Source organism: Etheostoma spectabile, unplaced genomic scaffold, assembly GCF_008692095.1.
Source record: "Etheostoma spectabile isolate EspeVRDwgs_2016 unplaced genomic scaffold, UIUC_Espe_1.0 scaffold272, whole genome shotgun sequence".
Lineage (NCBI taxonomy): Eukaryota > Metazoa > Chordata > Actinopteri > Perciformes > Percidae > Etheostoma > Etheostoma spectabile.
Window position 1 is genome coordinate 938,664 of NW_022605576.1, and position 13,350 is coordinate 952,013.

Here is a 13,350-nt window from a genome sequence, read left to right on the forward strand (position 1 = left end):
AGCTGACTTCTGACCCACAGTGTCAGGTTCAGTTCTGGTCAGTAACACTGTAACACGGTCTCTACAGCACCTGTATTATTCCACTTATTTAGTATTACTCATCATTCCCACTCTCATCTCAATTATATATTTATTATTTATTCATTCTCATTTCCTATTTTTCAGAACTGTTCATATGTTCATACTGGCATATTGTAATAATAACATAATACTATTTATCCCAGTACCCTTGCACTACGCACATTTAAATAATTGTATTGATCTCTTCATTGCACTCATGCCTCTATATATTTCTTTAGATGCTATATATTGTGTATATATTAGTGTGTATATTTCTGTTTTGGTTGATATGTATGTGTAAGCACAGTGTGAGGAAACACATGGTCCAACGACACATTCTTCGTATGTGTCCTCATACCTGGCGAATAAAGCTGATTCTGATTCTGATAAAAACAGGCAGGTGGACTTATTAGGACAAAGATCAACTTCACTGGCAAGGCCTTGACTGCTCAACTTACATTCATTCTTTAAATTAACTCTTTCTTTTAATCAATCTACAGTTAACACTTCATACTGACACTGCGTAAACAGGATCTTAGACATTTGACACAAGGAAAATATCATATTGCCATAAGAGTTCAGACCCTTTACTACGATTTAGCCCAGGAGTTCGGCGTGTTGAAGCCGGTACCGAAGGTCCAACCTACCTCTGTCTCCATGCAGCACTGCAGCACTGAGCCGGTCCCCTCCACATACCGCCCATAGCTAGGGATGAAACCCAATCACAGGACAGCATTACTGAGTGATCAACCAATCAGACAGACAGAAACAACAGCGCTCAGATGAGAGGGAGACCCGACCCTGGTCTGAATTATACTCGGTCTAAATGTTAATGCTCATGTTTTCCTGCCGTGGGAGCTGTGTGGTCTGACTGGCTCCGAGACCACCGTCACCCAGATTCTCCACCGGGTGCAGCTGTGCTGCGTTCAGGCTGCGTCCTGGTTTTGTCACGTCCTCCGTCACATGCCATACCACACAGGGAGCGTCTCGGGAGCAGAGAGTCTTGCTGCCTGAATCGGAGATTATAATGTAGCTCAGCGTAAATTCTTAACTTTTAATCAGTGCATTACTAAATCTATTCAGCTGTAATCCTCATAAATGTACTTGTTTGCTGTGTATGACTGTCTCTAGTCTCTCCTGATTTAAATATAGCTCGGTGTAAATTCTTTAATCAATGCTCTCTACCTAAATGGAATCAGCTGGTGGAGGGGTTCACCTTCCAGCTTAACCAATGAGAATCATACACTAATGGCAAGAGCCAATCACAAAGTCACAACCCTGCTTTTAAAAACCTGTTGCTCCCTTTGCTATCAGCTGTCGTAGGCAAAGAGTGCAACCCTCCACCCCCCCTTCCACCTGTAGTCCTCTAATCCAGCTGACCGGTTCGGAGTCTTTTTCAGTCTCCGTCGGGCTCCTTTGTCTCCACCACCGGTGTCTAGATTTCATTGGGGGGGTCTGATGGTTCTCTACCCCTATTTAGATATACGAAAGATTCATATAGCGATGGAGTCTAATCATCAAAGACTTTGTACATTTTATTGAGCTTTAGAATAAACTTCATTTGCATATCTGCAAACATGTCTCTCCTGATTGAAATGTCTTTACAAGTACTTCCCAGAAGAATCAGGTCTACAGTAGGGCTGCACAATTAATCGAATTTTAATCGCGATCCCCGATTTGGACTTCCCACGATCAAATTTGGTGATCGAGCGATTATTTTTATAAAGGGCATTCATAGAACGCTCCGGGTTTTTGCAAAGCCCATCTCCCGCTCCGTAAGCCGTCTGCTCATGAGCCAGTCAGAGTAGTTCAGTTTCTAGATGTAGACGGTCCAGAGGACCCAGAGGCGTGAGGACAAACTTCAAACAGATAGCAGTCGGTAATTAGTCAGTCTCCAGGTTTACCAGTTTACCTTAAACGCATCACTTTGTCCCGTCTGTTGTTTTTCCAGACAACAGCAGTGACCAGTGCTAGTTGGTGCTAGTTAGCGTCTGTTAGCTGTTAGCTCTCTAGACGACAACAGTGTTGCTAATGTCCTCGCTCAGCTGCAATGTTGTTTATATGGATAGGTTCCTTTGCGGACATCTGTAAAGCCGTGCCTGTGTGGGATCTTTCTACTCTCTCTCCTCTTACTCTCCGCGCTCCGCCACACAGCGCCGGTCCACACTTCTGATATTTGTCTACAGTTTTAAAAATTTTTAACACAGCTGTAGGCCTTCCCCCGACTGGCGGCGGTTCTGTGTGTAATTGGGGACGCTGCTAGAGTCATGTACAAGCAGATGACCTGGAACGTAGCTGATTTGACACCACAATATAATGGGAGACCTGTGTGCAGTACAATGTATGCAACAAGCCACTGTTAGCAAAATGATTAGCACAATATATTACCAGCTACGGTGTCCGCCATCTATCCGAGATGATAATATCCAAACAAATAAGACAACAGCGCGCACCTTCGACATCACCAAGCCAAAATTCGCCTTGTCACCAGGCTACGTGAGTCATATACTATATGTAACTCGTGCCTGTCCCATTACTCTGGGTTTACAGTAGCACGAGTCAGATCTCACCATAGTATCGGCATGTTATGCGCATGGGGAATGTTGATATTTTGACAATGCATGGCTCCATAAAGGATCAGCTTGGCTAAACGCCGTATAACGCCGCTGATATTATCATTTATACGTTTAAGTTGACAGAAGGAGCTATGGCCAAAATGTAACCCCCGAAAGCTTCTCTTGGCCAACGGAAGCAGCCCACACCAAGCTCGAAAGGAAGTGGCGACCCGTCTCCAGCCGTGAGCAGCCCTCGTATACGACCATTCACAGCAAACACTCACAGATCGTTTGTACTGCCGAGGAGGACCACGGAGTGACTTGACATTGTGCATCAAAGTTCGAGGAATATTTGTGCCAAGACGGAACGTCTGCACGAACGAGCACGGTGTGTGCCTAGGGCGGAGAGAACAGCGAGACTATCATCTGACATTGAGGGCAAGAGGAAATACGGAACGGGATCGCCACCGTTCGTGACAAAGTTGTGTCACGGAGCTGCCGGTAACTGAGGAGTCAAGCGATCTGAAGAGGCAGGGACAGGCAGCTGGGATGATGACCAAAGTCACGAACAAGCACAACAAATTCACAGAACGCCTGGCAAACCCAAAGGGAGAAAATATGGACAACTTATGTTGGCAATGTGGAAGAGTCCTGCATAGTGGTGGAGCTAAAACTGGCTCCATTCCTAGGGTGGGTCAATAGTATCAAAAATCTCAGATGTTGTGTGTGAATCCTTTTTTATATTACCAAGGATATCCTGAGTCAGAGTCACCGGGAGAAGCTATCACAACTCTCCCTTCCTTTGTCTGCCTCTCTGGCTCTTGGCCCTAGTCTTATCCACAAAGGGGGGGGGTTTGTTTCTAGAACACAGTGAGCGTCGGTGCTTATTCGTACTTCGGTTGGAATGTGACTGCTGACAAGTTGATGACCCCAGTTCAGGAAACTGCACAGAGCAAAAGAAATAGCGGGCTGAAAAAGAAGGGACGGGAACAGATTCAGGATGGTCCCTAACAAATCAATCTTACTTCTGAAAACTTAGGAGAGGCTGGATTCTAAGGAATGTACCAGACATCTTTATTGTATTGCAAAAAAACTTAATGCAACAACCAACAAAACATAATATTATACTTCTAAACAACAACTGATGAATGGCCAACCTGTCTTCATTTAGTTGAAGTACTGATTTACCCTTAAGCTTGAATGTAGCACAACAATGTTGTAAGCACATATACATTTTAATGCCAACAATAGTAAAGATGAATTTACGGCCCCCACTAGACCAGCTTGTTTGTTGCCCCATTTCATGCTACTCTAACCCCCCCCCCACTTTTGAGCTTATGCACTTGATATTTAGTATGGCAAAGCCCGTTTTTTTTTTTCTTTCGCCAATTGTTTTCCGCTCCGCCCTCACCCCCGCAACCAGGCAATTTTTTTTTTTTTTTTTTAACAACGCCTAAATGCTGTTACCCCCCCCCCGCGTTTTGCCCCCCCCGGTCAACCGCCCCCCTTTAGCAATCCAGGAAAGAGCCTTATTTTTCTTTTCGCCGACCCGCTGTTGCCCCCCACCTTATTTTGTTTTATTGATTGTCTTCGCTCTTAATTCCGAAGACCAATCACTTATTAACACACGCCCCCCCTCCACTTGTCGTCTTTTCTTGCCTTATTATTTTGCGATTAAGTTTGCTACACGTGATTGTATTTCTTTTAGGACTCGATCGATTTTTATGTTTTTTTTGTTTTATAGTTATTCTTTTATATTTTTTTTTTTTTTCGTGTTGTTTTTTTCACCTGATTCTCTGTTGCTTAATGTTTATTCCCCTGAGCTACTGCTGAGGTCTTTTTTTTATCTGTTGGTTTGTTATGTTCTGTGGCATTCTCATGGTACGTGTGTTAGCTCTGACCCCAGACCTGGAAGTTTTGTGATGTTAAGGTCATTAAAAATAAATTATAGCTTTTATGTACCAGCAAACAGAAAAATCTAAAAATATATATAATGTTTGTTTTTAGGTCTTCGTCCTTTTCTGTGTGTTTTCATTTTCCTTCTGGAGAGGCCGAGAGACTCGCAGCGAGAGAAAATACACAGGACCTCTGATCATGACTCAGAGTTTCAGTTATTTGTGTAGAGTCTGACGGGTGGGTGCCAGACCCCGCCACTGTCCGAGTGTACTCATTCTGAAAAGTCACACTGGTACACAGTCAGCCCCCACCCCCGTTAGCGGGGAATCACCGGGGGGCTACAGGCTGGGCACGAACGGGGTTTTGGGTGTCTTTCCCCCCCCCCGAACCCCCCCCCCGGCAACCCCCCCCCTTTTCGCTCTAAGGTGGTTTTATCAGCTGGAACTTCCAGCCTTCTTCGGGCTTACCCTTGTTTTTTTTTTTTTTTTGCCCTATTTTTTTAAACTTCCCCACCCACCTTTTGTTGTTTATCATCCACGCTTATCCACTTTATGTCCTCAATTCTTCACCATGTTTTGTTGTCGCTTCCCCCCCTCCCTATCATTGTTTTCGTCCCCTTCCTTATTGTTCATCCTGTGTCCTTGCTGCCATCATATCCCCGCGCATTACAGGGAACGAGATTTCCCACTTATTTTTGTTAGCCTCACATCGTCCCTACTATGCCGAAGACCACCGTTCATCACTCCGACGCTCCCCACGCGACAGAGGTGCCCGCGCAAAGACGGATCACTCCCACAGTCACCACAACACCATGGCTCGTATGCGCTAAAGGCTGTTCTGTTTAATCCAGACGTAGAAACCCCACAAACGTATACCCCAACTCGACTATCTGACAGTTTTGTAGAGAGCACAACGCCCGCGAGCATCCACGACAATAACCCCGGTTGAGATGGGCAACTCTAATTAAGTACCCTCGCTTTGGCGCACCACCTTCTTTGTATTATCTATTGACCCCAACCACATAGGAGACCCGGATTTAGACCCAACAACATGTCTGATGTAACACCTGAACCGTGCAATTGCTGTGGGATGTAATCAATCACATAGTATCAGCTGACTGTTCAGCCCTATTCGCATAGTAACAGTGTCATGAGACGGCAACGACAAGCGTTCTAGGACTCTTTTTGAACCCACAACTAGCAACCAAAGACATATGACGAAAGTGTCTTAAAGAAGAGGAAAATGGCTTAGGTTACTTGCATCTGTCACTCGATTGATATCCAATACATATTGAGACCAAACCTGAATGCTTAAACACACTCTTATTTCATTTCTTTGCCTCTTAAGTCAATACACACCATTTTAAACATTAAGTGACATCAAACCTGCACCCAATCATAAACTATCAACAACCCCAAAAAACAACCAAAAATCAGCAACAGTGAATGGTACAAGCACGAGCCCATCAAAGTGACAGTAAGGAAAAACAAATAAGAACAACCAAAGCGCCCTACGAATCAAGTACCTGAAAGAGAGAACTCCCTGGATAAGGAAAACGACCCTGACTGTCCGACAGAAGGCCGAGGTAAACCAATGACACCAGTCGCGACTCATTTCTAAGGACGCGGACAAACCCTTTATGACGACTGGCACACGTTCCTTTGAAGACCAATTAACAAGACTCGAACCGGCCCCAAGAACATACCAGTACATAGTCATAATACCATAATGCGGCTACAAGGATTCTTCAGATTGGATGATGAAAGGGGCAAATCAATAAAATGCCATTATGAAGGAAAAAAAGAAAAAAAGGAATTGAAATGCAAATGGGTTTCATTATTAATAATAAACAAATGGTGTGCTGTTGATGAAATAGTTATGAGTTTGAATAATTTCCTTCATACAAATTGTGGGTTCATTTATATATTGGACATGTTTTTTTTAGTTTTGACTTAAAAATCAATTTGTGGATCGATAAATGGAAATTCATACACATCCAAGTGGGAAATGCAACACCACGTGGGTGCCACTCCACATTTCCTCAGGAGCTGATATAAAATAGTTGAGATAGGATGCGAAAGAAAGATGTGAATGATCAATCATGACAACAATGTGCTTCACGTAGTTTTTAATTTAGAAAATTATCAAAGAAAAAACTTTATACGTATAAAAAAAAGAGACTTGTACAGTTTGAAGTGAAATGTAATAAAAAGAAGTAACTTAAAAGTTAGTTTGGGTTGACACCCCAACAAAAAACCAGGACTAAAGTTTGAAGCACTGCCATTGGGCAGAGAAGTAATCTGCAATATACCATACGTTAATATCATGTATAACTCCCAGTGACAAATAGGATGGTCTCCTCCTCATTAGTTGCTAGGAGACCAACAGCTGGAGGAGTCTGGCCACCACCACCACGTTGAGGGCTGTTGCCGAGAACGCCTGGTACTGCTGCTGGTGCTGATCGCTCCGGGCAAGGCTGCAACACACATTCCACCTGAGGAAATCCGTTCAAACCTTATCCAGCAACATATTTAAAGCTCATATATCACATGAAGGACTAGAATTGGATAAAAAAAAAAAAAAGAAGGATGAACCAATGGAAATCCTTAGTCTCTGATAAAACATGCCAGACAAAAGACTTAACCCTTGTGTTGTCTTCCTGTCAACCAATGATCCATTTTTTTCAACATTATTATCACTTTTCCAACACTTTTGTCACTTTTCAACGTTGTGTGGGTGCTTTTTTGGAGGTTGTGTGTCTTTTCCAAAGGTTTTTGATATTTTTATAGTTGTCTTATTCCGACGGCTCATTTTTAAGAATACAAAATGAACTGAAACGGGGCAATTTGACGCAAGGACAACATGAGGGGTTAAAAAGAGTGTGGTAGGTTATGTACCGTCACCGAGGATGAGAGGATGGAGGACCACTGAGGAGCTATAACCGAGGGATACAGAGGGCCACGTTCCTGGAGGGCGCAAGTGAAAGCGCCGTAACTCCGCGCAAACAGCGACGATGAGATGAACGTGATGACGGTGAATGGAAAGGACCGTCTCACCCCAAAACACATTTCTCTCTCCGCATCTTCCTCGCGTATGTCCGTGGTTCTCTGTGGGACGGACTAAGACGCAAGTGGAGAAGTCGAGGATGCAAATCAACAAAGAGAGATGCCCCTATCTAGGGCTGCGATATGAAGAAAAGGTCTAATTGCGATTATTTAAAGTGATAATGAGATTGCGATGAGATTCACAATTTTAGAGGGAATGATCCATTTTGTCGCATTACTCATTTGTCATTGAAAATGGATTATTGCATGATTTTTTGCGAGGATGTACTCGAGGATGTGGGGATTCACTTTGTAGGCGGTCCTCTGTAGGAAGTTCTCTGCAGCACCTTAATACTTTGACACATATTTTAACAATTAATGCGCATTTAATGCATTTGGGATATGCCAACAGTCCATATTGCTATTTCAATAAAATTGCGATGTAATGTGCAGGCTACTATGGATTATTTAAAAAAAATATAATAACTGTATTCAGTAACTTGGATAAAGATCCTTGTTCATTCCTGTGAGGTGGCGCGTGGAGCCAAAAGGTTGTGTACTTCCTGTTTACGAGAGCAGCGTTGGGCTCAGCATGAGTGGCATTTTGAAAGATATGCAGCTGGAAAAGATGCACATAATGTCATGATGAGAAAAGAGGGTCCTGGAGAGAAGACTGGATCACAGCCGTACGGGGGCCTGGAGGAGACGATCCAGTTGTACGGGGGCTAGAGGAGGACTGATTCCAGTTGTACAGGGCCTCGAGAGGAGAATGGATCCAAAAGTACGGGGGGCTGGGGGGCCTGGATCCAACTGTACGGGGGCATGGGAGGAGACTGGATCAAGCCCATAAGGGGGCCTAGAGGAGACTGGATCCAGCCGTACAGTGGCCTGGAGGAGACGGATCCAGCCGAACGGGGGCTGGAGGAGACTGGATCCAGTTGTACGGGGGCCTGGATCCAACCGTACGGGGGCTGGAGGAGACTGGATCAAGCCATAAGGGGAGGGGCCTAGAGAGACTGGATCCAGCCGTACGGTGGCCTGGAGGAGACTGGATCCAGCCATACGGGGGCCTAGAGGAGACTGGATCCAGTCGAACGGGGGCCTGGAGGGGCCTGGATCCAACCGTACGGGGGCCTGGAGGAGACTGGATCAAGCCATACGCGGGCCTAGAGGGGACTGGATCCAGTCGTACAGTGGCCTGGAGGAGACTGGATCCAGTAGTACGGGGGCCTGGAGGGGCCTGGATGAGACTGGATCCAGCCATACGGGGGCCTAGAGGAGACTGGATCCAGTCGTACGGGGGCCTGGATCCAACCGTACAGTGGCCTGGAGGAGACTGGATCCAGCCATACGGGGGCCTAGAGGAGACTGGATCCAGTCGTACGGGGGCCTGGATCCAACCGTACAGTGGCCTGGAGGAGACTGGATCCAGTTGTACGGGGGGCTGGATCCAGGCGGCGGAAACTTGATCCAGTCTCCTCCAGGCCCCCTTATGGATCCATCCATACGGGCTGACAGATGTGGGACTCACAGAAGCTTTGGGGGAAGCCCATGAGGTTGGCAACTTCTCTCGGGGTGAAATAACGGAGCTTCAGCTTCAACAGCCGCTGCAGTTTCTCTTCTTCAGAGCACTGGTCCAGACCTCCGAACACACAGTCCATCTGCAGAGCACACACAGCACAGGCATTGTTTTAATTTTAGTGATTGCTTGTTGATTTGTTAATTCCTGAAACTGTTTTTAACTCCTTGCTACTGTTGCACTTTGAGATTCAATTGACATGTAAAAGGGCATTATAAATAAAAGTATTATTATTATACAGGCCTTCAACACACACAACACACACACACACACACACCACACACACAAACCACACAACACACACACACACACACACACACACACACACACACACACACCACACCACACACACCACACACACACACACAACAACATTCCCCTCCTTGGCGTTTTGGTTATGAATCTACAGGGTTGTGTTTCAGTGTCACGGCTCAAACGGGGACTTTAGCGAAACCGACCACGACGGCTCTACAGTAGTGTGGGCGTGTTAGTTTTAACGGAGATTAGTTTCTTCTGGAGATGAAACACCGGTGCACGGAGATTGCTTTGGCTCAAAAATCTGCATGAAAACGTCGCGATGTAAATGTAGCCAACAGAAAAGAAATGTCAGTGTTCTGACGCTCAGTAGGAAGGGGTTAACCAAAGCTAGGACCACAATTCTTCCGTTTGAGAATAGACGACAGCAGAACAGAACTTTGTAAAAGATGAAACCAGTTCACCAACATTTCTGACGTTGCAGTTTTGAAAATGTATGCATATCCATGTTCACCAGGTCTATAACAGACAACACAGTGATAACACTGGGAGATCTAAAATAGTATTTTTTATGTGGGGGAGTGGCAAATAAATTGTCTTGTGTTTCTGTCTAAAGGCTCATTTAGAACTCTGATTCGGAGTCCAGTAACACCTCCACTGGGAATCATTGGAGGAAGTGAAGGAACCAGAGCAACTTATGGAGGGAGAGTTTAGCTAATTTAGAAAAAATACAAAATCTATATAAAACCTCAGGAGACCCATCTGTTAAACTCCTGAAGTTCGCTGACGACACAAACGTCATTGGCTCATCCGGACGGTTGGAGTCAGCCTACAGACGGGAGGTGGATCAGCTGGCTCTCTGGTGCAGTCAGAACAACCTTGAGCTCAACACGCTCAAAACTGTGGAGATGAAAGTGGACTTCAGGAAGAGACCCCACTCTTCCCCCATCACCATACTCAACAGCCCTGTGTCTGCTGTGGAATCCTTCAGGTTTCTGGGATCCACTATACCCCAGGACCTGAAGTGGGAGCCCAACACAGACACCATCATCAAGAAGGCCCAGCAGAGGATGTACTTTCCTGCGCCAGGCTCAGAAGCTCAACCTGCCTAAGGAGTGCTGGTCCACTTCTACTCAGCCATCATCCAGTCTGTCCTCTGCAAGTCCATCACTGTCTGGTTTGGATCTGCCACCAAAAAGGACAGAGCAGAATACAACGGAGAGTTAGGATGCAGAAAGGATCATTGGTGCCAACCTGCCTCCGTCCATGACCTATACACCTCCGAGACAGAAACGGGCAGGAACCATCACTACAGACCATCTCACACCGGACACAACCTGTTCCAGCTTCTCCCCCTGGGGGCGCTACAGAGCCCGGTACGCCAAAACCAACAGACTCAGGAACAGTTTCTACCCCACAGGCCATCTCTCTGATGAACAGCTGACTTCTGACCCACAGTGTCAGGTTCAGTTGGTCAGTAAAACTGTAACACGGTCTCTACAGACCTTATTATTCCACTTATTGTATGTACTCATCATTCCACTCTCACATCTCAATTATATTTATTATTTATTCATCATTCTCATTCCTATTTTTCAGAATGTCATATGGTCATACTGTTCATATTAAATAATAACATAATCTATTATCCCAGTACCCTTGCACTACGCCATTTAAATAATTGTATTGATCTCTTCATTGCACTCAACTCAATTATTTTTGTTAGAGCATGTATATATTGTGTATATATTAGTGTGTATATTTCTGTTTTGGTTGATATGTATGTGTAAGCACAGTGTGAGGAACAATGCTCCAAAGACAAATTCCTCGTATGTGTCCTCATACCGGCGAATAAAGCTGATTCTGATTCTGATAAAAACAGGCAGGTGGACTTATTAGGACAAAGATCAACCACTGGCAAGGCCTTGACTGCTCAACTCTTACATTCATTCTTAAATAACTCTTCTTTTAACAACTACAGTTAACACTTCTATATGACACTGCGTAAACAGGATCTTAGACATTTGACACAGGAAAATAATAATTGCCATAAGAGTTCAGACCCTTTACTACGATTTAGCCCAGGAGTTCGGCGTGTGAAGCCGGTACCGAAGGTCCAACCTACCTCTGTCTCATGCAGCACTGCAGCAGAGCCGGTCCCTCCAAACCGCATAGTAGGGATGAAACCCAATCACAGGACAGATTCTGAGTGTCAACCAACAGACAGACAGAAACAACAGCGCTCAGATGAGAGGGAGACCCGACCCTGGTCTGAATATATACGGTTCAAATGTTAATGCTCATGTTTTCCTGCCGTGGGAGCTGTGTGGTCTGACTGGCTCCGAGAACGTCACCCCGATTCTCCACGGGTGCAGCTGTGCTGCGTTCAGGCTGCGTCCTGGTTTTGTCACGTCTCCGTCACATGCCATACCCCACAGGGAGCGTCTCGGGAGCAGAGAGTCTTGCTGCCTGAATCGGAGATATAATGTAGCTCAGCGGTAAATTCTTAACTTTTAATCAGTGCATATATAAATCTATTCAGCTGTAATCCTCATAAATGTACTTGTTTGCTGTGTATGACTGTTCTAGTCTCTCCTGATTTAAATATAGCCGGTGTAAATTCTTTAATCAATGCTCTTCTACCTAATGGAATCAGCTGGTGGAGGGGTTCACCTCCAGCTTAACCATGAGAATCATACACTAATGGCAAGAGCCCATCACAAGTCACAACCCTGCTTTTAAAAACTGTTGCTCCCTTTGCTATCAGCTGTCCTAGGCAAAGAGTGCAACCCTCCACCCCCTTCCACCTGTAGTCCTCTAATCCAGCTGACGGTTCGGAGTCTTTTTCAGTCTCCGTCGGGCTCTTTGTCCCACCACCGGTGTCTAGATTTCATTGGGGGGTCTGATGGTTCTTACCCCTATTTAGATATACGAAAGATCATATAGCGAGGAGTCTAATCATCAAGACTTGTACATTTTATTGAGTTAGAATAAACTTCATTTGCATATCTGCAAAATGTCTCTCCTGATTGAAATGTCTTTACAAGTACTTCCCAGAAGAATCAGGTTACAGTAGGGCTGCACAATTAATCGAATTTTAATCGCGATCACGATTTGGACTTCCCACGATCAAATTTGCGTGATCGAGCGATTATTTTTTATAAAGCGTCATTTCATAGAACGCTCCGGGTTTTTTGCAAAGCCCATCTCCCGCTCCGTAAAGCCGTCTGCTCATGAGCCAGTCAGAGTAGTTCAGTTTCTAGATGTAGACGGTCCCAGAGGACAGAGTAGCGTGAGGACAACTCAACAGATAGCAGTCGGTAATTAGTCAGTCTCCAGGTTTACCAGTTTACCTTAAACGCATCACTTTGTCCCGTCTGTTGTTTTTCCAGACAACAGCAGTGACCAGTGCTAGTTGGTGCTAGTTAGCGTCTGTTAGCTGTTAGCTCCTCTAGGACGCACCGGTGCTAATGTCCTCGCATCCGCTGCAATGTTGTTTATATGGTATGGTTCATTTGCGTTACATGACCCATTTCGTCTGTAAAGCCGTGCCTGTGTGGGTACTTTCTACTCTCTCTCCTCTTACTCTCCGGTCCGCCCACGCCACACGCGCGGTCCACACTTCTGATATTGTCTACAGTTTTAAAAATTTTAACACAGCTGTATATTGTTAAGTATGAGGGGCAAACCTGTATTTGTACCAGTGTTTCCATGGTAACCCTGCTATCGCGGCCGCCACGGCGAAGAAACACGAAGAAGTTTATGAATGAACTGACTTCAGTTGGTAGAGTAACAGGTGACGGAGCTGCGGACCGAGACCGGGACCTGGACCTGGACCAGAGATGTGACCCATGGCCAGAAATATAGTTCATAAAAATGCAGCCAGTGAAGATACAGACGTTTCATACACACGACGTGTGTATCCAGGTTCGACCCGTGCTGGACTGTTCATAATGTCAGA

At 45.2% G+C, this 13,350-nt stretch overlaps 1 protein-coding gene across 1 annotated transcript in view; it reads right to left on the reverse strand.

Moving 5' to 3' along the window:
* Positions 1–13,350, reverse strand: part of trdmt1 (tRNA aspartic acid methyltransferase 1) — a gene marked incomplete in the record, with an annotated part of 24,591 nt that overhangs the window by 4,157 nt on the left and 7,084 nt on the right. The window contains 1 exon segment of the mRNA XM_032510809.1: positions 712–765. Within this exon segment, the coding sequence (XP_032366700.1) occupies positions 712–765 (54 nt within the window).